We start from the raw sequence: 27,669 nt of genomic DNA on the forward strand, positions 1-27,669 counted from the left end.
TATAATGGTTCTTTCTCATAACAGGTATTTCGTAACGCGGCATGTGCCCTTAATATTTGATTTTTATTAAGTTCTTCAGCTCTGTTCTCTAAGAATCATCCGATCTATAATTATTAAATTAATACTGGCAAAAACAAAGTAAAAATTTAATCAGTGACTAGTTTCGTACAACAATATTGTTTACTTCAGATTGATACAATGTAACGCAAATATAAAGAGTATTAACATGGAGATTTCTAAGTAACAAACCATGATTTTTTTTTTAATCATTCAACATACGACAAACGTTGGATGCAAGAACGAGATATTATGAGCATAGGTCACTTTACAGGAACGAACATATTTTGTCTCATAGTCTAATTCATCCACACGTAGATCTCTTATGTATGCTGCTCAGAAATCATTTAATATTAGACCTTGGTTTTTATTACACTGGGTCGGACATATCATCTCTCTAGCCTTTTTAATTTGTGTACGTACGTATTAAATTTTATATCTGACATTTGGATTTGCCAATTGACGTAATGGTTTTCGTTGGTGAAAGTCCAATCCGGATTTATACTACGTTTTTTTTTTTTCTTCACATCTCTGGCATGTTATTTTTGACGGATTTCTCCAGAACGTCCCGTCTGTTCAACGTAACAAACACCGCAGTTGCAATAGATTTTATAAACTGGTGTCTTCATATGGAGATATTTCGTTTGTAAATGATTTCTTCCGTCTTCGTGACGGGTTGAGTCCCACATGGATAAAAGCTTTCCACCGCTCTCTCTCCAAAGCAATATCTTTCATATGCCAACAGCTTTGAAAGTCCAATGCAGTTCTGAGGACTTTATGCCATGAAAAACCCTCAAATACCAGGCGAGGAAGTCTGTCTGGTTCCATTCGCACAATTGGGGTACCATCAAAACATTAAAAGAGAGAGCCCTTACGTTATCATGTAATGATAATAAGAAGCAAGGTAATTATTTACATTAAAGACATTCTTAGAATATGGTTGCAACATCAAAACTAATAATGTATTGATATTGCATAGGCTACACGACAACAAGCAGATGACTACAGAAGCACGATTTCTTTACCCTATATCAAGAACTTTCCAGACAAATAGCAAAAGTGTTACAATAATGTAACTTAAAAGTTGCCTTTCGACCTTTGCAAAAAAATCCACGATGTTAAGATCTCCTAAGCATCCACATATTATAAAACCAGGAGTTCATAAAATCTATTGCAATTATACAATTGAGGTATTTGTTGCATTGAACAGGCAGGAACGTTCTGGAGAAATCCGTCAAAAAGAACATGTTAGAGATGTAGAGCGGAAACAAACGACGTCGTCGCATAAATCCGGATTGGCCTTTCACACCACCAATGAAAAACATTAAGTCAATTGGCAAATCAAAATACCAAACACAAATTTTAATACGTATGTACGCAAATGTATAAAGGCTAGTTGAGATGATAGATATCCGACCCGGTGTAATAAAAACCAAGGCCTGATAGTAAATTATCTCTGGGAAGCATACATAAGAGATTTACGTGCGGATAAATTAGGCTATGAGACAAAATATGTTCGATCCTGTAACAGTGTGACCCATGTACATGATATCTTGTTCTTGTATTCAACGTCTGTCGCATTTTGAATGATTTTTTTTTAAAAAAAATGACGGTTTGTTACTAAAAAAATTTCCATGTTAATACTCTTTATATTTGTGTTCTATTGTATCAGTCTGAAGAAGTAAACAATATTGTACGAAACTAGTCGCTGATTTTTTAAATATTTACTTGGTTTTTGCAGTATTAATTAAAGAATTTATGAATACTACAAGCCGAGAATATGAACTCCAGCATCCGATCTAGCATAGGTAACCCTGATCACAAGAACTCTGTTTTGAATACTCCAGCATTTTTTCTAAGGAATCGAATCCTTTAATTTCATCCAAGAACATCAAGGTGTGCAATAACCTTCATAAAAGATCAGAATACAAAACACGGTTTAAGGATCGCCTAAGGTGGGACATGGATTCAAAAGATGAGAAAACAACGATAACTAGATATCAGTGTCTAGCATGTTGGGATTTAAGAGTTGAAAAAGACCTAAATCCTGAAATAGGAAAAGTACCTGGGAAGTGTACCTAGAACTGAGGGTTGCTCATTAGGATCAATATCCATTTTGTGTATAACAACCATTCAACTATAACCAACTCTATAGGCCTTATTCAATCTATTAAAACAACCTATAGAAAAACTTTCGCATTACTTTCTCGTTTCCTTTTGCATTTTCCCAAAATTAACTTTTATATCGATATGTTCATATGCTTTGAAGGTAAAACACCTTTCAGATCCTAGGTATCCTTCTTCCGTACAGTATAGAACCATTTTTTTTTTTCTCGTAGCTGTGAACGAAGCTTAAAATGAAAATACACAGGAAATATCGAAATTTGCGGGAACTTCAGGCCCTAGCTCGGCTCTTATTTGCGCTGCATAGTAATCGCGAGTGTTCGATTGTTGAAGCAAATCCTCATCTTCATAGTTTCTGATCTCTTCGTATCAGACATGAGAAACTGGAATTTTGCTACATCTGTCAAAATTTTGTTACCTTTAAGGCTCACGAGCCTTTGCTTTCAGAATGCTCCTGAAGATATCAGTTCATGATTGTATCGGAAGTTTTACTCTGGGCGCTGTTTCTCGATAAAAAAAAAGTTGCACGAGATCAATAGATCTCTAATTTCTTGTGATCACAAGTGAGTGCAATTTAATTCACAGTAGAACAAATAGAAATTATATTTTGATTAGATGTTTAGCTTATTAGACCCTACTGGATGAAATCACTGGGAATAGTCTGTCGCTTACTCCTACGAGTAACATAATGGTGTTCCTGGCTTTTATCACGATCAGTAGGCTTGAAGTGCTTGGAATGCACTAATTCTAGTCGCTGGTATTGAAACTCAATGAGGGAGTAGAACCACTTTTGTATATTGCGTTTATTTACGAAAACTGAGTGGGAAGCGGATTAGGCCTGTCAGTCGTCATGAAAATGCTAAAACATGTAATAATAGCTCTTTATTTTTTTCATGATACTTACACCTTTTACTTCGTTTGTTCAGAAGCGATCTTAAATATCTAAAATGGGATAATGTTTATATTTCAATTTCTGTTATCCGGTACAGTACATGGAAGTACCGTACCGGATAACAGAAATTATCCAAAACACTTCCAAATGACAGCACTTAGGAACTGGTGTTGAGTTGAGTTGTCATCGATCGGTAGCGGATGATTTCCATTTCTGACATTTCTCCTATCCCAGAATCCTCTGAAGTGTCACAGGCTAGGCTTAATAAATAAAAGTGAAAGCTTTTGGCACCATTCTCCATAAAAGAAAAACTACGTGCTGAAAAGCAGTGAATACTAAACAAAACAAAGAAGCAAAAAAAAAAAAAGATAGTTATCATAAAAACAATTCCGCTGAAATTCTTTATATCCTTTTTAAAATATAAAATGCACTGAGTTCACTAAAACTCAACAGCGTATTCTGTTCATCTAAACTTATTATTACTTTCTGTCCAAACATACGGATGACAGCAAAAGATTTGTAGCTCGAAACCCCTGCAGATAAGTGTATCTGCGGAAACATCACTGCATTCCAAAATTCCTTATATTCCTGTTCAACAGCGGCTCCGGTAACTGTTTCTGCCACATCATAAAATGAAGCCATATGGTATTTCAACAACCAGAAAACATGTCCTGGCCTATGAAAATTTTAATGCTTATGCGAGCGGAAATATCAAGTGCTAACCCAAACATTAGCAGAAATGCTCCGTGCTTTACATGAAAAGCAATCGATCCTCTTCACAGTTAGGAGAAAGTAAAGTACACAATAACAACCGATTGTAATCATTAATCCGTGAGCAACCGCATACTGAAATTGTCTACTATGTGGGGGATTTTATGCATCTTTTGCTATATTATTCTTCTTTCGAAATTTATAAACTAAATTTACCTGACACTTTCGTGACGCAGTAAGAATGATATACGCTCTTTGGTTAGAAAGGCCGGAATTTGACTCCCTTCTAGAACGCAAAGAACTTTTTTTAAAGGCTGTTTAATTGAAGGTAAGATAGTCTGTCTTATACGAAGAAGATGATGGGTTTTCCTTCCACAAACACAAAATAGAAAAATGGCCAGAGAACACGCAATTGAAAAACTTAGTATATATTTCTGTATTATTAAGTTACTACAACCAATCTCGATTCGAATTTCTTCAAGGAAGCGATAAACTACTTTTCTTGTGTTTGTGGAACGATCTCAGGCAAACGAAGAGGTTTTCTTTAATAAACTTGAATTATTCCTTTTCGTAAAACAGATCTTAGAATGCATTATAATGATTATTGCATGACCTTAATTGATTTGCTGCTAATTTTAACCATTCATATTGAATTTTCCATTACCCCAACAGTGCCGATACAATATCAGCATCAAGAAATTTCGAAGTGGCGGGGAGAGAGAATTGATCCATACTCAGATTTCCAGATAAAATTTTAATTTCACGGTTTGGCAGTCTGTTATTGTTTAGCAGTATCACTGAAACTAAAGCTAACTGTGAATTTTCAGCTACTTCCCCCCCCCCCCCGTAGGAAATAAAATAAGTTTTTGGCAATGGAAGGAGGCTATTTTTCTCTCCACCTAAATGAAGATGGAAGGTTCACTAGCTCTCATCGCTGAAAAGATCGAAATTTTTTCTTCCGATTTGACAGGATTGGAAGAAAACACGGAGTACACAAACATAAATCATTTTGTATGATACCTCCACATTTTCAATAATGATTGTTATCATTACTGAAATCCGATAGTCAATTGCTGTAATTATCACAACCAACAAGAATTCTTCGATGTATATGATTGTACAACAGTATTAATGTACGGTGTTCACCAACAGCGTATCGCATATATTAAATATATAACAATTGATGTTGCGGAGCTCGCGTTTCTATTCTAGTTTTCGTTGGCCTAGATTCGAATCCGCTCTGAATTCGAATCCAGAGTTGGCAGCAATATGGATATTCTGTGAATGTCTGTAGATGGAATACGAATTTCATCGTCTGGTATGAGACCACAACTCGCTTAATGGAGTCATCGAAAATTTTCGATGTTTGGTCTATGTAGAACAGATTCCTAGATTATCTAAACCATAGCCTATTAACGACACTAATATATTCGATAGCTTTCGTGGATAGGTACACGAAAGCTATCGTGGATAGGTACAGGATTATCCTGGACCTATCTATAGTATAAATATCCTGTAGGATTTCAGTTTTTATTGGTTGAGAGTATTATAAAACAATTTAGTATATAATAAGAGCATGTTACTCGATGCCATGTTTTTTAATTCACAGCTGTTTGTGTGAGAGCGCATTATTGTTCGCCGACTTTTAGTATTACTTCCAAGCCTCCATGGAGTACGAAGACTCATCACGGGAGGTCGAACTCTTGCACCACAATAATGATCATTCCTTGCCTTGAAAATATTGAGTTGGAGCGCTCACCGCCTGCTTTGAATTCATCCCACTCATTTACCACTCCATGAAAATATTTTTTTTTCTCCTACTTACTCGCATGATTTTTGTACAGTTTCAAAGGAAAAGTTTTCGTTCTCCCATCATCTATTACCTCTCGCAACACTTCGTCTGTATCTGTCTAATAGGTCCATCTTACTTATACATCAGTCGTATCCCATCTCCCCCTCCACTCTTATCTACTAAGTTTCGCAGGCTACATTCCATCAATCTGTCCTCCTCGTACTCAAACTTCCAGAGTCCCGAGACAATTATTTACCTCTGCACTCTTATGTAATACTTTTTTAAGCCTTAGTTTATGAATTGTTTCTTAAGTGGTCTAAGAGTCGTAAATGATGTTATTTCCACCTAACGAGGTTTGGTTCAGGTGCTTGCTTAACCTAAATTTCCGTAACAGTGTTTTTTTTTTCTTTTTTTCTGCCAATTATCTTGCGACCTGAATAAAATTCCTCTAATTGACGACTAGAAGAACATTTTATAGAATTCTTTTCCAGGCAGTTACCGAGTTGTGGATCTCTGACACAGATGAACAGTTTAACTTATATACCTCTGGTTTTCAATCCTGCAACCCAGAAAAATTGGTCACAGAAATTGCAGAGTTAGTCAGGAATCGACATAGTAGCAGTTATCTGCAGCACTCTACAAACTTGGTAGTAGAAATTCTACTACTTATAATGATTGAGTGGAGTTGGCCTACCGATTTGCAAAAGTTAGGGCTTGAACGTTCGGCCAAAGGTTTATAGACGTTTTCATTATTTTCAGGTTTGTTTCATAATTAAAAACTCTCAAACTGTTAAAACATGTTGAGAATTTTCATGTTGACATAATTGTATATTTTCTTGAACAAAGGAATCTGTTTGTGCGAACAACAGTGCCTGTTTACTAGTCAGCAGTTTTATTAAAGCTTAATGCAACTAGGTACATTTATGTCGTTGCTGAAATATTAAAATGCTGAAGAGATTTTCATAGACTATTGTTTACTGAGAAATGCACTGAATAACATGTCATGTGGGATTTCATACAAACCACAAAAAAAAAAAAACTTATTCAACTGATGAAAAAAAGTCCAATTAGCCCGTGTACTTATCATACATTACGGCAAAACAACCAATGAAGTTTTAAGCGTGCAATGCAGAGCTGTATATCATAAAATCCGATCTGTATATTTCACAGCATATATTTAGATACACATAATATATCTGTATCTAAAACAAAGAACAAAATATATTTACGTATTAGAATATAAAGCATAAAATGTTTCATTCTGACAGTTATTATGAAGGATATTATTAATCCGTCATTGTTATAGCCAGATCTGAAACTAAAAAAAGGTTTTATCTACCTGAGAGCTTATACTGGAGCTTACAGAATTTGCTTATTTTTAACAGTTATAAGCATATAATCCGACTGAACAAGTTACTTTAAAAGACATAATGTAAAAATTATTATAAAATAATTGTGAATGAATTAAATATATTAGAGGGACTCATTTATTTGACACTAGTCCATCTCGGCTATTGTTTGTATGTTTTTTTGGAACTTCACTTAACTAAATATTCATCTATCATTACTTACCTGAGAATGCAGCTATGTAATGATTCAACAGCTGACTCGTGATGATTTATATATAAATTGCTTGGTATTCTTGAAGACACTTACCATTAACATTTCGAATAATACGGGGGCACCTTGTTTCCAAAATCTTAAACAGCAGCTCGATCACATTTTTATGGAAAAGACAAATTTATACACCACACTGGAAATAAATCTTCGTCAGATAAAAACCATATAAATCTTTTTTCGAGGAGAATTCAATTATTTTCTTATGTGGCTTATAATTTATTAATAAATATATATTTCAAAATGCCGTAAACATATCTTTAAGCGTGTAATAACAGCCAAGTTATAATATTTTCAGTCAGTACAATTGTTTCGACACTAGGTTTTTCTAGTCTCGAAACAATTTAACATTATTTGTATATCTCATTTTTAACGCATATAAAATATTATATCTAATTTGAAAATTAACGATAATTGGTAATTAGTATGTATGAAGAACCTTTTGACTATTGATATTTTCTCAGTCTATCCCTTGTGAGTACATTTCTGTACTTAATAAGTACGGAAGTAGTCTATTATTGCTTGAAGTGAAATAAGTTGATAAGTAGACAGTTTTTCTTATCGAAAAAAAAAACACCTTATAACCCTTTTTTTAAGATATAGTTAGTATCCCTAAATTGGAAGCATCCAAACGTTCAGTCTGTATTAAAAACGACACCTGAGCGAATCAAATCCTGTCTGCAGCTATAAAAGGAAGAAAAACGTTCAAAGATCATTTCCGAACATTATTACTTTTACTGCATAACCATATTTACCGAAAAGCCATCATCGCTGTAGAAAGCCAGTTATGAGCAAAAATTTCCCCCAGGGGTAACTCATAAAGATGTAATTAGGAAACGTAATAAGATATCAGAGTGCACATGTCGCATATAGTCGTTCCTTCTCTCATTAGATGGGAATGATACTTAGTCTGGGTATGAGACTGCTCTTGCTCCACCATACAAAAGGGAAATTGGTGACCCAGAAATGGAGAGATGCAGATACTTGCTTATTAGAAAGTTGGAGAACTTTTTATCGTATTCAGTATTAGTTTGTCCAAACGTTCCTGTCCTATTATATTTGTGTGGTTACCACTTTTCCTTGAAAGTAGTTATGCAATAGCCATATTAGTAGTTCGTATGTTTTATCGTTAAAGAGAATCTGCACTTAGTAGTTTAACGGATGGAGGTATTTTCAGAAGAGAACAATCGCGGGGAAAATTATCCGTATCTTCCATCTAAGGCGGATTGAGTCCCCTAGTTACAAGTTCAGAGGCATTTTAATGCATCCACTTTACTCCTTCTCTACTACATTCCCTAACAGAGGGTATATGACTCAGTATGGGGTGACAATGACAAACTCGACGAATTACTCATTCATATTTATATCTGGATAATACACCTACACGAAGATTCCTCATGTCGACGGGATTCGAACTCAGATCTTTCAAACAGAAGAGAAGCTGTTGCACCGTTCTCGCGATTAAACTAAAGACGTGCCTAATAACTGAGCAGACATATTTTATTTTAAAAAAATAACCAAAAATCATTGAGGTGCATATCTTAATGATTTTTACTAAACGTTTAGCAATAATGAATGATTCACAGGATTTCTTCCTCTCATCCCGAGGTTTTGTACATTATAAGATTCTGGCGAACTCCAATGAATTCATCAGTCGAGAAATTTTCATAAGCTGAAGCGAATGACATACTTGCAGGAATCATATAAAAAAAAACTAGTCATTGTCTTACAAGATGCATAATATCAACGAATTTTGATCATCTGGAATTACACCCGGACAACAAAGTCTGAGACTAGTGTATTATGTCTGTAACGTGTATGTTTTCTTCTGGCCGTTTTGCCTATTTTCCTAGAGAACACCCCCCCCCCCCTGTGAGATCGGCTAATTCACCTGCAGCTGAAAAAAAAATCTTTATAAGGAGGTTGTTCTCTAGCAAAATAGGCAAAACGGCCAGATGAAAACATACCGGTTACAGACATAATACACTGGTCTCAGACTTCTTGTCTGAGACCAGTGTATTATGTACAAGTACATAATACACAAATGTACAAGTAAGTTTACCTAACACGAAAAGCAGTTATATTTAATGTCATCTCATTTCCTGTTACTATGATCTAAATAACGCAACTTAACCTGTACCTCAAGATTATTTTAAGCAAAGTTCTCAATTTTCAAAGTTCTCAAATAAGTTTGTCATCAGTCACCACAGATGACAAACTTGTAATAGGACCGAAAATTCATGTACTATTATCTAAATGCGCAGAATTTATTTCCATTGCTAAAGTAATCCAAACAAGACACTTTTATTGCCAAGTTGAAGTCTTATTTGTGTTTTATTGAAGTAACTTCTGTTGATTACTCGGTTTTAGTAAGTTTGCGGTTGATGCACATACAAAAAAAAGTATGTATCGCTCAGTATTACAATGTTAACCAACATGAAAATTACAAATTACTTTAACTAGCAATATTCATCTATATTAATGTAAGTGGAGGAATATTAACTCGGTAAATATCGAAAGTTATTTTGAGAATATATTGTCAGTTGTTATCCATAGTTATGATTGGTTAATTATAACTACAATAAACATCGGTGAACAAATGATGAATATTAGTAGTAGAATTAAAAATAGTGCATTTTAAATACATATTATTAATCCTAAACAGTGGTACATTTTATATAAAGCAATTCTAAATAAGAAAGAATATCATTTATCTGACTATGGGAAATAACACCGTGATTTTTCGCAATTGCATCTTCGAAATTAAAACATAATTTATAAGATTTATATACATATTAAAGACTTATATGCTAGTAAACATGTAAGTATATATTTGACCATGATATTCTTCATATATGTAGGAATTAAGGCGTCTTATAGATTAATCTTTTCTTTTTCTCTTGCTGCACCCCCCCCCCTTTAAGAGTGCTTGTCTATAACATACCCATTATGGTCAGTGGTGAGCTATAAGGGGCTCGCGCGAGCCCTTTGTTACATTTTTCTCAAATTTGCGAGCCCCCTTGTTCTTGTTTAATAATCTTGTAGAACCAGAAAATACCACCGTGGAATATATACATGCTACTATAATTGCTACTTTAAATTCATATAGATTTTCTGATAACTATATAAAAAATCATTTCATTGCATTTTGTTCTGATGGAGCTAGTGTAATGTTAGGAAACAAATCAGATGTTGCAATCAAACTTCTATAAAAATTTTCCAACGTTGTAATTTGGCATTGCGCTCATCGTTTACACTTAGATTCTATAAAAAACACTAAAGAAATAAATCATTTTGAAATATTTATTAATAAATGATATGCTTTTTATCATCAATCACCAAAAAAATCCACGAGAATTAAATACGATTGCAAAAGACCTTGGTATCGAAATTTTAAAGATCGGCGCCGTGTGTTTGGACCACGATTGGGCAGCTTGCAGTTGACGAACGGCTCTTGCTTTGTGGAGAAATTACCCAGCTTTATGCAAGCATTTTGCATCGAACGATAAATATAAGAGCTTTTTAAACGACTTCTCAATTTGGAATTTTTAAGAGATCTAGCATTAATGATTGACATCCTACAGGAATTATCATATCTGTCAGAAGCTCTACAAAGTCGCAATATAAGTATTATAAGGGCTAAGTTAGGCTTTTTTTTTTTTTGCTCGGCGATGCGAGCCCTTTGTTAAAAATTTCCATAGCTCACCACTGATTATGGTGATGAATCATTTTTAAGATATCTTGCTCTCTAAGTATTTTTTTTAATAAAAGAAATACTTTCAATTACAGAACTGCTTAAAAAGCAGGTTCACTCAAAGAATTAAACGGTGCGACTTACCTTTTTTTCATTCCATTTTTTTTACCTGTTTTTACCGCTATGTTTCTCGGGATTAAGCAGAAGTTGTGGTTCAAGTCAAGACAGTCTTGACTACTGTACATTAAAAACAACTGAATTAAGCCAAAGTGGTGTGACAGTGTTGCCTTCATTGGCAGACAGATCGCCTCTGTCACGATAAACTGACAGACGACACACTTATTCGTGATGTTTACCTCAGTTACTTTAATTACGAATTCTGTATAACTTATAAAGAAGTAATTACTGCTTTAGACATTTCAACACTACCATCAAGATATTTTCTAAAAAAAACGTAATTGCTTTGAGTTTTATGTTTTTTAAGGTCGGTGAAATAATCTTTTTCTTCAGAGAAGAAAGTAAGTATATGCAAAGTCTCTGGTCACGCCGAAGCTCTCGCAGATTATAAACACCCAAAAATAGAAACTCGGTCGTGGATATATGAAAAATGTAACCTCGGTCTATTCCACACTATAGTGACATGCATCTCGTGTAAACTTTTTCCAGTTAAAATCCTAAAGAAACCGGTTGAAATTTGCAAGTATAAAATTCGAGGAGGTTTCTGAAGCCCTCCGTCTTCTTCCAGTTTCAAATGGTTATTTGAAATTGGAAAAACACAAGGTTTCTAGATTAATAATCTACATATCAGTAAAATTGTGCTATAGTCCTTAACTTGCAGTTAAGGAGTATACTCAATTCTATTGAATATTTAAATCTTCACTGGCATGCCGCGTATGTTTAGAAGCGTTATGTTTAGTAATCCTCTTTAAAAATTGCTGAATATAACGTAGCGAAATATCAGCTTTCTGTAATTTGACAGATGATCATCCTATGCCTTCTCTTTACCTAGAAATATTGGAAATTATAATGGCATACTCCACAGCTACTTTATTCACGAACAAAATCACCAAATTATGAACGAGAATAAATTATATTTTCCTTCCCATAAAGTTCTTTTTCGGCATGACATGCATGCTATAAGAGGAAGTTTCTGGCTAACTAGACTTCGGATCGCATTGAACATTTCAGTTTAAATCCATAAAATTGAACTCTACTGCGGGTAAACTTGTTCCATGATGGAACTTATAGAAAGAATTTTTCTAATAAATTGCTGTTTTGTTTCTTTGAAGCTCTGTTTTAAGACTTATCAACCATTACTGAAGATGGCGATAACGTTTTAACTTTTACTTGTTAAGAATTTTTCTTTGATTCCTTGACTTAATCTTGTCATTTTTATCATATCTTTATTTCATTTAATCATAATTAAATGAAAAATAATTCTCTACTTCAAAAGAATTCATTTCCGTATCGTAATGGATTCCTGTTTTCTTTCGGTCTCTTGCTTATACAAAAACAACATAACATTTCTGATACCATTCATCTTAGTATTTCCAAATACTAAGATGTGGAAACAATTGCCCTTCCATTATTTTCTTTCATTTACGGAACAGTTGTAGTATAAATTCGCAACATGACTTTCGTACCATTCCTCACAAAAATCCACAGGATTCCGAGTAGAATTCGGTTGCACATTTTGAGGAAAGATTTCTTAATACTTTCCAAATATTTACACTATCCGCAAAATAGGAGGTATACAATTCTATAACTCAAAGACCTTTTCGCTTTTGAGTTAATATTGAGGATAATTTTTGCTACCTATGGGCATTTATCTACTGCCCCTCAACTTCCTCAAGGAAATTTTACATGCCATCTTTGTACGATGGCATGTAAAATTCCACAAGAACATCACTGTCAGATGGTTCCCAAATTCCACAATAGTGGGTTCTAATGGTTCCGTGGATGATAAAATGCATCTCGCCCTCCACAGCATCTTAAAAAGAAAGTTGGGAAGTACTTCCACTTGGCAAGAAGCCAAAATGCCAAGTTTATGCAGCGGTTGTGCCAGTGCTATCGGTATGTATAGTGTTGCAATATTGCCGATTACTTACCAAATGGTACTCTAAGTAACACATGTTTATTTATTTTTAATTTATGTTTCTACGCTGTTCATATAAATGGAACCCAGAATCTCTCTTTAGTTAATTTGTGATTTGAATAAAGCTGAGACGTAAAATGATCAAGGAGAGAAACAGCCTTTATGATTTCGGGCAACACTTCTAAATTTTGAGGGTGTCAAACTCAAAAATTTTGAGTTTGACGACCACAATTTTTCGCTGTCATTTTTATATTTTTGTTTTCTCTTTCTGTTTTGATTTTATATTTTAATTTTTTTAAATCAAATATTTAACGTTTTTGTCATTCCTTAATAGGGCACGTTTTTATCCTCAGTATTTGAAAATCGGTATCCCGCCTTTCATTTTTTTTTTATGTTGCTCCCGCCCACGAAAGATTATTTGCAAACCTATAGTACATTTTTTTGTACACTCGGGTGGGATAGGGATTTTTTTTTGCTATTGTTTATCAATTTTATATATTTTTTTGTATTTGTAATTTGCATAGTCCGGAAATCTTGCTCTAGAGACCAAACGGGGAACTTCTTCAAGCCACTCAGTAAGTGGAAAGGTGGTCTCACACCGTGCGCTCAAATTCATCTCCCACCTAAAATAATCGTCAAAGTTGAGTGCATTTGTGAGAGGTTAGATGAAAGATGATTTTACTAATCCTTATTAGTAAAATCATCTTTCATCTAACTTCTCACAAATTTGTATGTACGTCTGTGCACCTGTATTCTACAGTCGATTTTTCTTGATTCTAGGGTGCTTCTGTAATGTAGTTGTGAGGGAAAAAAACGCGAGAGTTTATCGTGTTTAGTCTAGGATAAGAGCTTTGTGGTTGAAGATGAGTTAACTACTGTTCATACAAAGGTCGGAAAAAAAAAGGATAGAACAAAATATTTCTTTCTTCTATCAGTTTAGCGTCACGAAATTGGGTCGGTAGGTATTCACAACGTTGACTGAACTGCTTTCCATTTTTTTTTTTTGCTTTAAAAACATTCATAAATTGATTATTATATGATAACTCTTTCTGTTGCTGAGATGGAATTGGATTCATCTGTCAATTTATAGAATACATGATTCGTTCCTGTAAAGCAGTGGTTCCCAATATTTTGTTTTTAAAATAGCTGTTTTTAAATACTGACACTTTTGTTCAGTGCCTATCTTAATGTAAAATAGTGGAAATGATTGTTTTTCTTGTTATCAGATGTACACGACTGATTATGTTTCGTGTACATCTGAACGACCCAGCACGTACCCTCGCGGGTACGCGTACCACCGGTTGGCAACCAATACTCTAAAGAAATAGTACGAGTTTAGTTCACATATTCTTTCTTAGGGATTATTATTATTTGACACCTCCAGGGAGTCCAAAGACTCATCGAAGGAGAGTGTGCCAACAGCATCGAACGATCGGAACCCCTTCCAACTACTAACCACGCTCAAACAACTTTCTTAACTGAGCCATTTAGCAGAGGCTCTACCAATCGACCAACCTTTGCCGGCAATGTTACGAAATGCATAGCGAGCGAGCGAGCGCACACCGTTTTTTTTTTTCAGAATGTATAACGATTTATTATTCTTTCAAATGTACGGAAATCTTTTGCACGTTGCAGATAATTAAATAACTGATTAGTGTATACAAACGAAAGTATTTAAACTTTTGTCCTGCAATTTTATTTAGTGGTTCAACGGAAAAAGACTATAATGTCCTAGCTTTTTATTCGATGATTTTGAGAATCTTGGCCCACTTCTCGCCATCCTTTCTCGTGTTATCCTTCAACTGATAAATAAAAAAACACTTTTTTGTATAGAAATTCGGAATTTTTCCTTCCTGCATAACTTGGCCGGCAGCCAAATAGTTGGATATAATCATTTCTGTCTTGTGTCACGTTTGAAATCAGCTAGCATCAATTGGCTGACCTGTAAAGCTGACCGTAATGATACAACATTTAAAAACAAAAGTCCTGAAGATTGAATGGATGAACCGTTGAACAATTAGGTAAAATCAAATGGCTTGTAAATCTAAAAAGATTTATGAAAAATGTTCTACTAAAAGAGACTCGGAAAAATATTTTTTTAATTTCATTTAAATAACTCATAAACTTTAAACTATGAGAATTTCTTGCGCATTGCGCAAACAGAGCAGTATCCTATTAGTTTCGCGCTAATGTAGCATTATAAATGCCAGAATCATATATGCACAATTCGTTTGAATTCATTAACTGTTGACCTATACTTGGTTTTCAAATACTAAAAATCTACCAAGTTCTTATAGCTACATAGAAACTTGCTTAATAGCACTTGATAATACTGATTTTTTTTTATCGCTGCACGAATATAACAATAGTATCCTAACCTCGAGGGCTAGATCTGGCCCGTTGCTTTGTTGTTAAAAGCATGCGAACAATAATACAATTTCTTTCTGTAATAAATAGGTGTTCTCTAGTCCAAAACTAAGAATTTCATGGTTTCGGAGGAAAAGTAAACGTATATATTTTTATAATATTATAATTGTCGATATTTATAAATTTAAATATCATACTGGAAATGAAGTTTTCTAATATAAGAAAATCCGCAAATTTAAAAACATTTTATAGAGATGAACATGTTTAGTACAGAAATTCAAAAATACTTTTCAACTTCTAAACACGCCGAAAAAAAAAAAACTTGCGTATTCATAGTAATTGCTTTTATGATTATTCTACATCAGCGTTTCTCAACCTTTCTAAGCCCAAGGACCAGTAAAATGCCTAAAACAATTCTACGGACCACTAAGTTACAGAGGCGTAGCTGGGGGAGGGGAGGGGGAACGTTCGCCCCGGGCAGCACGTTTTTTGCGTTTAAGAAATCTTGCCATATTGTCTATGGCAATAAAACTATATTGTTGTTCACTTCACCCTTCTTTTATTATTCGTCATTTTTCCGCGGCAGAATGACGAATAATAAAAGAGGGGTGAAGTGAACAACGCCATAGTTTTTTTGCTTCTGCCTTTGAACATTCTGACGCTATTTGTTTGGGTTTTTTTTAAGTCTCCATTTGATTTCAATAATTTTTACTTATTTATTAAATTTTAATTTGTTTTGTTTGGATAATTAAAAAATATATATTTAATTAATTAATTTAAGTCTGCCTGCGGGCCACCTGTTCTATCGTTGCGGACTACAGGTTGAGAAACACTGTTCTACATGCACAAATATTGTCTTGTATACTTTCAAAAGTTAATTATAGAGTGAAATTCTTTTCATTTAAGTAAGGTCCTCTCCAGTCTGATAAAGGATTTATAACGAATGTAATTTTTCACTTTGACTTTTCCTTGATTTAAAGAAAGAAATCCTCGTTATACTTCCGTTCACTAAAAGTAAATGGGGAGATGTTCTTATCTTGTCAGGAAAATAAAAATTTCATTTAGATTTTTATTAAACTTTTCGTCTTCATGAAAAGTTCTTAATAAAACTTATCTACGTCTATTTATGTACATGGTTCAACGCCTTTAATATATATTCAGTATTGTAAACATTAAAACAATGTAGATAATACGACAGTTAGAACTTACCTTTGCCAGCCTAGTTTGCCGAATAAGCAACTTCTTCAGTTTTCAACCTCCAGACGGTAGGGTTCAAGTCTCACTGCAGCGTGGATTCGTGTGAATGTTTTTTGTTGGTGGATGATTTTCATTGTCCCGGTATGATATCACCATTAGTCTGCTGATTGGAGGCCAGAATAGTCTTGAAAGTGTACCATGTTTGGTCTCTAGAGAAGGATTCCCAGGGAGAGGGAGGGAATTATATAACTATTGGCCAAAACTATGATACTAACATACTATAGGGTTACACAGCCTTTCGTTGGTGGAATTGTTGTAAAAAAAAAAAAAAAACCCTGAGAGCCAGTAAAGAAGAACGCATCTAATATTAATATACTTGTCGTTTTAAGAGATAGCTTTCACTTGTATGTAATCACTGCTCTTTATACAATTTTTCGGCATCATCGGATGCACATGACACCAGAGAGAGTTTGGGAAAAGTGGGTGTTCCTAAGGAAAAAAAAAAAAACTTTTTAAAAATATCTACTATAGGGAAGAGGATATTTCAGCTAGCTGATGACCCCCCCCCCACGCTTTTCTTTCAAAGATCCTCTCCGGGCACCGTCTTACAAACGGTCAGTTTTCACATTGTCTTCTGCACGTATGAATGCCGTTCAGTAGAACTGCATGTTCAATAGCTGTTCAGAATTCTTTTTGCAGTTGAATTGCAAACTATTTACATTCATTCCGAACAACCTATTTCCATTCTTTTGTCATTTCAGTTCTGTGAACAGCATTCTCCATAAAGTATTTATATATTTATATATATTTTCACATCACTTAATAATGAATTTTGCAAAATATAGTTTCTCATACTAGGATTCACAACACTTCTTTAAAAATCAAATATATCGTTGTGAAAAGAAATGGCACGAATGCCGAAAATACTATTCATCAGAAATACTCTTGCACAAGCAGTTCGTCAGCTCTATCTAGATGTATTTTTCAGGATTGGGTATTTCTAATTCCCACCCAACCATTTCAATTTTGAATTTACTTGCTATTTTCAGTGACCAATATTTGCAAAGCGTGGCGAAATGATACAAATTAAGAATGACAGCTCCATTCTGGATGAGTGGACGTATTTTAATGAAATTTGACACTTAGAATCTCCTCTCTACTAAAATTTATGAACTCGATCTCAAATTTGATTCACTCTAACCCGATTTTTTTTAACAAAACAAGTAAAATGGTTTCTCTAGGCGCTTCGACTAGATTTTAATAATTTTATGATCTCTACTGAAATTCAACTAACCATCTCAGTTTTGTTACCATGGGACCAGGTCTAGTGGCAAATTAGGCAGAATTATATGTTTTCAAAATATAAACTGAAACGGTTACTGTTGTACATGCCACTATACAAGAATGCTGTTAACGTCTTATGATCAATCCAGACTGATCATAAATTTACCATATAATAAAACTTTGTTCAATAATCAATTCTGTGGTATTAGTTTATAGATAAAAATCTCCAAAAGTTTGGCTTGTTTTATTTAATTGAAATAAAACAAGTTCCTGTCAGAAATAATGTCTTGAATTTGATCAAAACGATAAATACAAAAAATAAAAAAAATAAACCGGCTAAATCGACTAAAACTTGGAATTTTTACATTCATTAATAATAAACAAGAATAGGCGTTCCCTTTCCTCCACTGTTGTGATTTCAATCAACATAAAATGGCAATAATTTTCCAGAACACTTCAGAAAAGAGGAACATGCACTTCGGACATCTTAAGCAGATCAACTTTATCGAATTACTCGGTGCTTTAACAGTGAAAACATGTTCGGGATGGAGGAGGAAAAACCTTTCGTCTGTAAGATAAGTGCATCAATATAAATAAAATATGAAATAAGATATTTAATTATTGAAAGCAGTTTGAATGACAAACACGGGAATTGCAGGAAACAAATTTCAGTGATTGGTTGTTCTTCATGCATACGGTACTGGGTTCTAACATTTAATTCGCATACAGAAACTTAAAATAATAATAAAATCCGTTTTTATCTTGACTTTGTTAAAATAAATTATACTATTTATTTTCATTCATTAGGATAATTAAACATTGAAAAATATCCTGTTCTAATCAGACTATTTTAATAGGGAAAAAAAGTAGGCATAGACTACACAAAATTATGTTGACAATAATTAAGTTCTGTATAGTATATAAGCGCAACTACTACGCAGTAATTGGGATACTACGCAGTATTACGAAACATCTTTTTATTTCAATTATTTCCATACGTCTCAAATTACTTTCATATTTGTTTCAATTCCCTGTACGTTGCGAATAAGTATAAAAAAATCAGGAGAAAAGGATAAAAAATGTATTGAGATAAGAGATCCACAACCGAACGTTATGAAGACATTATTTATAGCTCGCATCGATGTGACACCTAGTGACCATCACTGAAATACAAATAAAAAATAAAAGTAAAACCGACATAACGAAGTGGAATTCTATCCTATCGGAGAATAAGCGTTATTTAATTAAGAAATCCTGATATTTTTTAGTTCTTATAATATCCTCTAGTCATGGTGCCAATTAAAAAGGAGGAAAAAAGTGTCCTGTCAAATCTCATCCTATAAAATGTCATCGCTTGTGTGACTTATAGTCTGTTAGGCGGAGAGTTCTCGATAGATAAGCGGACGGGTGTGACAAATATTGTGTTTATATAACTCGAATGTCTCATTACCGATCAAAGAACGGGATTAACAAAATAAATAAATAAATAAACCTTGAGTTGTCATCGTTAAGATTTTTTTTCTTCTTAGGGATATTCCCAGAAAGTAGTCTAATCTTCTTCTTCTTCGTTCAAAGTATATCATAACGTGAAACGATAAGTTTTCCAATCATGATTTTTTGGTAAGTGCCCCTTGTAATGCTGATCGTGTCGTGACATATAGTATAGTTATCCTGAGAATGCTGCAGGAGCCATTTCTGCGTAGCTAAAGAGACTTTGTTATATTGGCAAAATATTTTTCATTTAATAACATTTATTTGCATTTTTTTTTCTTTTTTTGTTTGGAGGAAATGAACTCGCAATCTTGCGACGTTGATAGTTCCGGCTTTCCTGCTGCAATTTGGCAACTTATTATAATACTTTGGTACACTTCAATTTCTCTAAAATAGTAGTCCAGAATTTCGCTGCATATGAGGTTGGATCAAAGATGAACGTTCCTAACAACAGCTTCTCCCTCCTTCACTGTTTCGATATGAAATAATGCAATTATAGAAATTATCTTATCGTAACAGCTTATCATAACTTCTTGGCTTATGTAAACAGTAATGAAATAATACTTTAAACCCAGCCATAATTTCAAGTGCTGTATGAAGCTAAAGAATAGCATGGTTTCGGTTTATTCGTGGTTCTGTTTAGTAAGAAGAAATAAAAAATTAAAGTTGCCGCATAGATTAGAATTCTGCTCACGCTAAAATATGTCATATATATCTACTTTTTAAAAATTAAACTACAGCATGTCTGAGCACTCCGCCTTCAAAAAACAAGAAGCCGAAGATCGCAGTTTACAAATGTTTTACAGTCCGAGAAAAGAAAAAAAACTACTAAAATTTTCAAAGAATGAAGAAACATCAGAACAGAAATAGTAAAAGAAGAGGAAATTGGGGTGTTGGTTAGCAGCTTGAACAATAAACAAAATTCTTCCTGCATTGGCCGGATGTTTTCGTGAGCTGCAGAAGCTTCCTTGTAGAAGAGAGCCCTCTTGCTTATTGCTGGCATCTCCGAAGTTGGTTTAATAATTTATAGGGAAAATGCATCGTATGGGCTTTAGTTTGCTTAGCGCAGTATTTTCTTCCGACACGTACATTTATAATCAAATTTTCCAAGCGAAGTCCAAAGAAACTCATTTAAGCGTTTTAACCATGACTGTAGCAATTGCGATGTAAGATGGTTACCGTATACCTTTTGCTTAAGATTACTAATTGCTACGTCTTGGCTATTTTAAGAACTGGCTCTAATAAAAATGTAAACACCGAAACCCAATCTGCAAATGAGTGTGCCAAAGATGAGAGAGAAAATTGCTTAATCAACACCTCTTAAAAGAATAAATAATTTATTAAAAATCCACTTCGTTATTTACAGAAAGCATTTCTGTTTTTTTTCTCTCGCTTTCGAAAATGATTAACAGAAAAACATTTCACGATTAAGTAAGTAAATTCTCCACAGTTTTGTGGAGAATTTAAGATTGAAGTTTCTATGTTCAATTCTTAAGCATTACTTTCATCTCGAAGATGAAATTGATATTCATCGAATGCCTTTGTTGGCCTCTTTTTTATTTTGTTTTAAAGAAAATCTGCATAACAACACAATTTAGAATTTCTTTTCCTTAACTAGTTAGCATTTTTTCAGTTAAATTTACAGAACACAACGCTAAACCATAATCTGCTATATAGTTCGCCACACTCGCATGTACTGTGTTCTTCAGTAAATTCGTTCCATTTTTTTTTGTTAAACTACGTTCATTTTCAAATCTATTTATATAGATTTAAAAATAAAATTTCATGTGTCTCTGTATTTTCTTAAATCTTTATTAGAAAGAACACGAGGTCTTGTAGAGTCTCCAGTTTTTCTAAACAGTAACTCAAAGAAAACAACAAAAATGTGACTTTCTAAAAGTAAACTCAGCCACAGTTATCTGGCGGTTGGTTTGGATATCAGAGAGAGAGAATGGTCGACTTTAATCTCATCAAGTTGACGATATTTTTTCGGTTTGATATTCAAAACCAATACGAACAGGTTACGCTACTAACGGCTGATTTCATCGTAGTTTTTTTTTTTTTTTTTTTTTTTTTTTTTTTTTTTTTTTTTAGCTGTTTCCTTTTGTGTTTTCTTCTTGTATACTTCTATACCGGAAAAACTGTTGGATTCTATAGAACTGTGTTCCTTTTAATTAACATCTGTCTCCAGCTGTGATTTTCATAAGACATTTTATCAAAAAAAAAATAAAATAATAATAATAACATTTGCAAAGAATTGTAAAAATGGTGACGTTTTATCTTTCCGAGTAATAAATTTAAAGAAAGTAAATAAAAATGCAAGTTATCAGTAAAATAACTGAAATTATTATCAAGGTCCTAGCTCATCAGAAATTTTCATTTTTATATATGCTAATTTATTTATAAGAGAAGCTAAAGAAAACGCTATTTTTGTCTTTACAATGAGACTAGTTTTGAAACAAAAATATATGCATGCTAAGAGACAAGTTTTGAAATTGCAATCAGACACCCAAATGACGAAATATGTTGTTTTGCTGGAAGAAATAAGCACTCAGATATTATCAGTTAGTCATTATTTGCTGATGCGTTTATCACCATAAGTATTTATCTTAATGATATAAATAAAATAAACGAATAATCCGTTCCGAGGTAGTAAATAGCAAAATATGAACTCTGTTAATCAAACTGATTAAATTGAACTAAATAAGAATTAAGCCAGTTATTGCATTCTGCAATTCTCCAAACCCACCTGCAAATGATGCTATAGGTCACGACATTTAACAGTAGATTGTAGTAAAGTTTCATTGTACAATATGGTTACAGTTAAGCGCATTTTATCATACTCTATGTTACTGTGAATCGTATTATAGATGAAAATTACACGATTATTGCAGTTATAATCTGAATTCGTTTTAATAGGCAAATCTTTAAAAATAAATTTGTTCACGCTTATATCAATATATATTTGCTATATCTGTAAAGATATGTTGGATGCATTTACGTATATATGAGCATTTGACACGAAAGGGCAACTTCGCTGTTATGTCTGGGAAAGGGCGAAAAAAGTATCTGACTGGAAAAGAACGCAACCTTCTTGCCACAATCCAAATAGTAACCATGGTGATTCGGTAGCGGTAGAAGTAATATACATCTTATACTAGATATTTCCTGAAATGTATCAAAGACTTGAAAGAAAAACGAGTTTTCAACATAAAATAGTATTCTAATAGTTAATGCTGTTTAGTTTAGCACAAGAATTCCACTTCAAAAGGGAGTGTAGTCTAAATTCATCGATTATATCATTAACGGCTTTCTGAAGCCGGTAAAGCGAGCAAAAATTCTAGAAACGCCAAGCAAAACGCATCCGCTCCTACTGGCGGTCAGCGAAGAGACGTATGCGTTGCCATCCACCAACAGCCTATCGCTACTCTTGACAAACGTACATGCTAGCATTTCGCCATTAATGTAGTCGTTTCTCTCTACTTTTAAACATTTTAAAATATGAAGAGAACGGAAGAAAGAATCTTACCTGCAACACTAGTAGCCATGGTCGGTGGTTTTATCCACAACAACTTGGAATAGTCCTGCGTGCTTGCTCTAGCTCTTCCCCATCTCAATCATACTCGCTACTGACATCCGGGCAATTGCACGACGAGAAACCAGGCGCTGCCAAGCGATCACCTGTCATTCGAACACAGGCTAACGGTAACCCTGGAATAGCAAAGCGAACAACTGTTTTCCTCTAGACGAATTAATAAGTTATTGCCCCTTTTGTGCTGCCTGATAGATCAATACCTGCATAAGTTGATAAGTGATTATTAACAAAGATGAGACAATAGTTAAGACAGTATACCTTTTAAAAGCGTTTTTATCCCCTTTTCTTTTTCAGAAAAATCGCATGGTTTCCAAATAACCGATGACATTTACCTTTGGCAGCTTTTCGTACTATTTTGCTTTTATTATTAAAGTACTGTGGCTTACGTGTGTGATACTTCTTTTAACTGTTCAATTTCTAGAGCTTCATGTAAATTCGTATTCGTTTTTGCATATTAATTTATAAATACTCAAAAAAATACATTTTATATATAGAAAATCAAATATTCTTATAATCTGAAGAAAAGAAATTACTTTTGTCTTCATCTAATGTATTTTAGATGAAGTGTTTTTATATTAAATACTAATACTATTGTTATCTTGGTAAATAAAACTTCATTTTCTCAGGATATATATATATATATATATATATATATATTATTGTAATTGCATACATATATGTTAACAGGGCTTTTTTTCCTCTCTGCATGAAAAATGAAGCAAAATAAAACCAGAAACCGACATGAAAAAGTAAATACGAAAATAGGTTCGGTTATCTGATACGAAATAGTCCAGCAAATAAGTAATAAAAAACTGCGAGCAGAAGGAAACATTAAAAAGCAAATTAAATGTAAAGAGAAACTGGCAACGAATTAATGTCAGCGATTTCACAACAAGAAGACGGATTCTTGGCAACGAAAATCGTCTTGATCATAAGTAAACTAGCGCATTACAGAGATTAGCTCTCCTAGTCGCGATGTTGAAGTCTGTATGTGATTATTATTGGAATAATCTTTAAACGAGGAGGAATAATAATGTACATAAACAAGAATATGGGAGATCCGAATACTAATTCATGGACTATGTAAACTGTGTGTGTGTGTGTGTGTATATATATATATATATATATATATATATATATATATCTCGAAAAGCATTTTATCTCCATGACGGAAGGTTTTAGAATGAATTACTTACTTTTACTTTAAAAATAATTTCAAAAAAGAGAGAAACCTTGAACATATGCCAGTTGGATTCATCTAGCATCATATACTAGTTGATTCCGATATAGACACTGGATTGCTTTTAATCACAAACTACAGCCCCGCGAGAGCGAATGAAGGAGTAGAATAAACTACTGTAGAATATTTCATAGATTTTTTTTGTGTTCTGAAAATATGACACTTTTATTTATTATTATTTTTTTTTATAACAGCCACTTTATATCCTGGTTAGCATCTAGCAGTCACGATAATCAGTGGTTGCTTATTCAGCTCAATTGCCAAAATTTTAGAGATAACTTATTCTTTTTTACCTAATATGTCACTGGATGAATGCTATAATTATTAAAATTGAATGTATTATTTAAAATAAAAATAAACAGCAACGATTTCAGTATTAATATACAATTTTAGCTTTTGTTATTGCGCGTTAAAAACTCTTCATAAATAGGGAAGTTCACTCATAAAAGGTCATTATGATATGACTTAAATAACTAAAGAATCCTTGATTGCCCTGATTCCATTTCGAAGAATGAACAGTCTATCCCTCCCTCAGCTGCTATTGTTAGAATGTGGTGTTGACCATTTGCAATGGTGTTTCACTTATGTATTGAACGTGGTTGATGTTTGACTAAAGCTTGAAATGTTGTCATATGGTTATTTCTTAAACTTCTTAACGTGGGTTATTACATGCTCTAGTAAAACTGCTAGGGACATTAACTACCAAGGCCAGGTGGTTGTCAGATATGCTGGCAACTTTCCAAACGTATGAGGTATGACACAACCCTAAAGCACATGTCTCCAAGTGTCTTTAGGTCAACAAATTTGGCATATCGCCAGAATACTAAGAACATCTTATTGTATAAAAATGTAATTCTCCATAAACAATTTAATCTTAAGAGTTAACGAAACAGAAAAGAGAAGTAGATAAACAACATTTTTGGTGGCTTTGATGCAAGAGAAGGAAATGAGAAAACAGAAAAGAGAAGAGCTCAAAGAAGTAAGAAGGAAAAATCAAAAGTGGTGAAGACAGATGACGGAAATCAAAATGAGCGAAGAGGTTGCAGAACCTAATATGTCAAGGAGAAATGAAAGTGTCCTTAAGTCAAAGAATTCAAATGATGTGGTGAGTTACCGATGATGTTACAGAACTACAAGCCAAGACTATATACATACTGTGTGTGTAGTTTTAGATTTCCTCACAATGGTATGCTGTGTTATACCTTAAAAACATCGTGTGCAGTTTATTAGAATAGTCGAAGAAATTGTAGGTGGATTTATCGTGTAGTGTGTTTTAGTATCTGGTTAGTTCTTCCTACCACGATACGTAAGTATCCAGAAAAACAACCTGACTAAGATTATATGAAACTGGAAAATCAAGCCTTCTCTTACTTAGATTCCTTAGGAGGGAGAAAGATAGTGTGTATTATTTTCTAATATACGTTAGAGGAAATAATCCTTACAGAAACTTTAAATTGAGCTAAGAGAACTAGAAGCTCATTTTATTGTTTAATCTCAAAACATGATTATGTATTTAATCATTTTCTGAAGTGGATCGGTATGACAATCGTAAATCCTGATGCTATTGATCTGTTAAATATTCCTCTCGTATATTTTATTAATAACGTTTATTAATTTGTGGACTGGAGTGACTAAATATGTGAATCTGAAGTCTGTTCACATACTTAGTCATTTGACAGATCACAAAGAGAAGGGTATATGATTGTCATTTATTAGGAAAATCAACAAAATATTATCTGTGGGTAATATATATAATATGACAATAGCAAAAGTAGATTGAAGATATGGACTTAATCTCCAGGTAACGCTTTGACGTTTAGTACCGAGTGTCTTCGCCTGTGTCGTTCTCTGGTTATTTCTTTTTTTTTTTTTCTTGCATTATTGAGAAATCATGCCTTGCAAAGTGTGATTGTGTTGTTTTAAATTGCATTTCATATTGGAAAAGAATGATTTTCAGATTTTAAAACTTGTTTCTGGAGAGGAAATAATCCCACTGTGAGCGTGTGTTTGTGAATGTCTTTAGATGGAGGATGAATGCGATCGACTGGTATGAAACCCCCGCCCCAGTTAGTGAAAGGCTGGAGTGTCTTGACAAAGTTCCATGTTTGGTTTGGACAGAGTTTCCGGATTATCTAATCCTTATCCCACCCATGGTACTAGTGTATAGCAGGCTTGCAACGTTTCGTAGGTTATTATTAAACCTATGAACCTATTCATATTAGAATAGTGTACTTCCTATGAGTTCGAAAAGGGAACTGTTTTAAGGGGAATGATATATTATAGTATTTAAATACCGTCATTGTAGGAAAAGAAATAAGGATTTTTTTTTTCGCACTCGAATTCTATAGTGTCAAGTCCATCGTAAAGCGTAGGCTGCGGGTTTTGATCCACAAAATACCTAGCTTTTATTAAACGGAATTTCTGACCAAACGTCACCTGAAAATGTAATGCATTTGTCGAGTAATCAGCGTCTTACTCTTCTGATCAGCGATTTCCAATCATTATGGAAAAATTGAACTTTAATTTAGCTCTTTATTCGTCATAATATACCATTTAGACACAAATGACCCCAACCGTATCCGTGTATACTTAAGTAGTCATCCTTAATAATTTAGGGATACGTCAAATCATTTTTGACGTATCCCTAAATTAAGTTTTCGGGATGAAGGACGAGTATGCTGGCATAATCAAGTCGTCCATAGAGGATAAAAGGGAGAGAGGGGAAGGGAAGAGATCTGTTTAATAGCAGGATAGTTGTCTGAATAGTTCAGTGCATCTAGATGCATCGAAATATTCCATGCTCATTTATTAGGTTAAAAATAAATATTTTGTTTGTTACGAGAGCGATCAACCAAAGCAAAAGACTCGATAATCGCCCACAAATTTGATTGCTGTGGATCAGCTTGATTTTTCACGGATGAAGATTGAAAATTTAGGAAGATGATTCTGTTTTAGTTGTTGCTATAGTGGTGTTTGTCAGTATATCGCTTATTTGATGCGTGAATTTTCCGTATAAAACAACAAAACACATGAATGCAGTTTAAAAACACTTTTTAAAGTAAGTGGCAATTAATCCCGTAGCCACCGTTCATGAACTTATTTGTTGTGTTTCCTGGGGAGGACAGAAATAATAATAATAATAATGGCATTATAGTGACCTGAACATCAGTTACTATAGTTTCATATACAAGAATGAAGCCTTTTACAATACGCGATTACTACATACTTATCTTCCAGAGAGTATTCAAGACCTCGTCTTGCGATCTTGAATAGATCGTAAATTAGTAATCCTACGCATAGGAGCTTCTAGTCGTTAAATGATTTTCGTTTCCTTACACGATGTTGACCTATCTTAAGGGGAACTCTGAAATGGTATAAAACCATCTTCGGAGTTGGTTTCCTGGCAAAACTTAGGCCATTTAATGCTAACCTTCAGGGAGAAGAACTGCATTTTTTATTTTTTTACTGGAAATCATTCACAGGATGTCTTCTGTTTAGACGGAGATGAGAAGT

At 33.7% G+C, this 27,669-nt stretch overlaps 1 protein-coding gene across 1 annotated transcript in view; it reads right to left on the minus strand.

Annotated features, from left to right (window-relative positions):
• The window catches only part of LOC150108907 (muscle calcium channel subunit alpha-1-like), a 1,617,925-nt gene extending 1,595,018 nt beyond the window's left edge, over positions 1 to 22,907 (minus strand). Inside the window, exon 1 of the mRNA XM_090414483.1 lies at positions 22,851 to 22,907. Within this exon, the coding sequence (XP_090270609.1) occupies positions 22,851 to 22,869 (19 nt within the window). The 5' untranslated portion in view covers positions 22,870 to 22,907. The remainder of the gene's footprint in view (positions 1 to 22,850) is intronic.
• Between the last annotated feature and the right edge of the window lie 4,762 nt (positions 22,908 to 27,669).

This window comes from Typopeltis vanoorti, chromosome 2, assembly GCF_054136105.1.
Source record: "Typopeltis vanoorti isolate ZY-2024b chromosome 2, IOZ_Tvanoo_1.0, whole genome shotgun sequence".
In the NCBI taxonomy this organism is placed as follows: domain Eukaryota; kingdom Metazoa; phylum Arthropoda; class Arachnida; order Uropygi; family Thelyphonidae; genus Typopeltis; species Typopeltis vanoorti.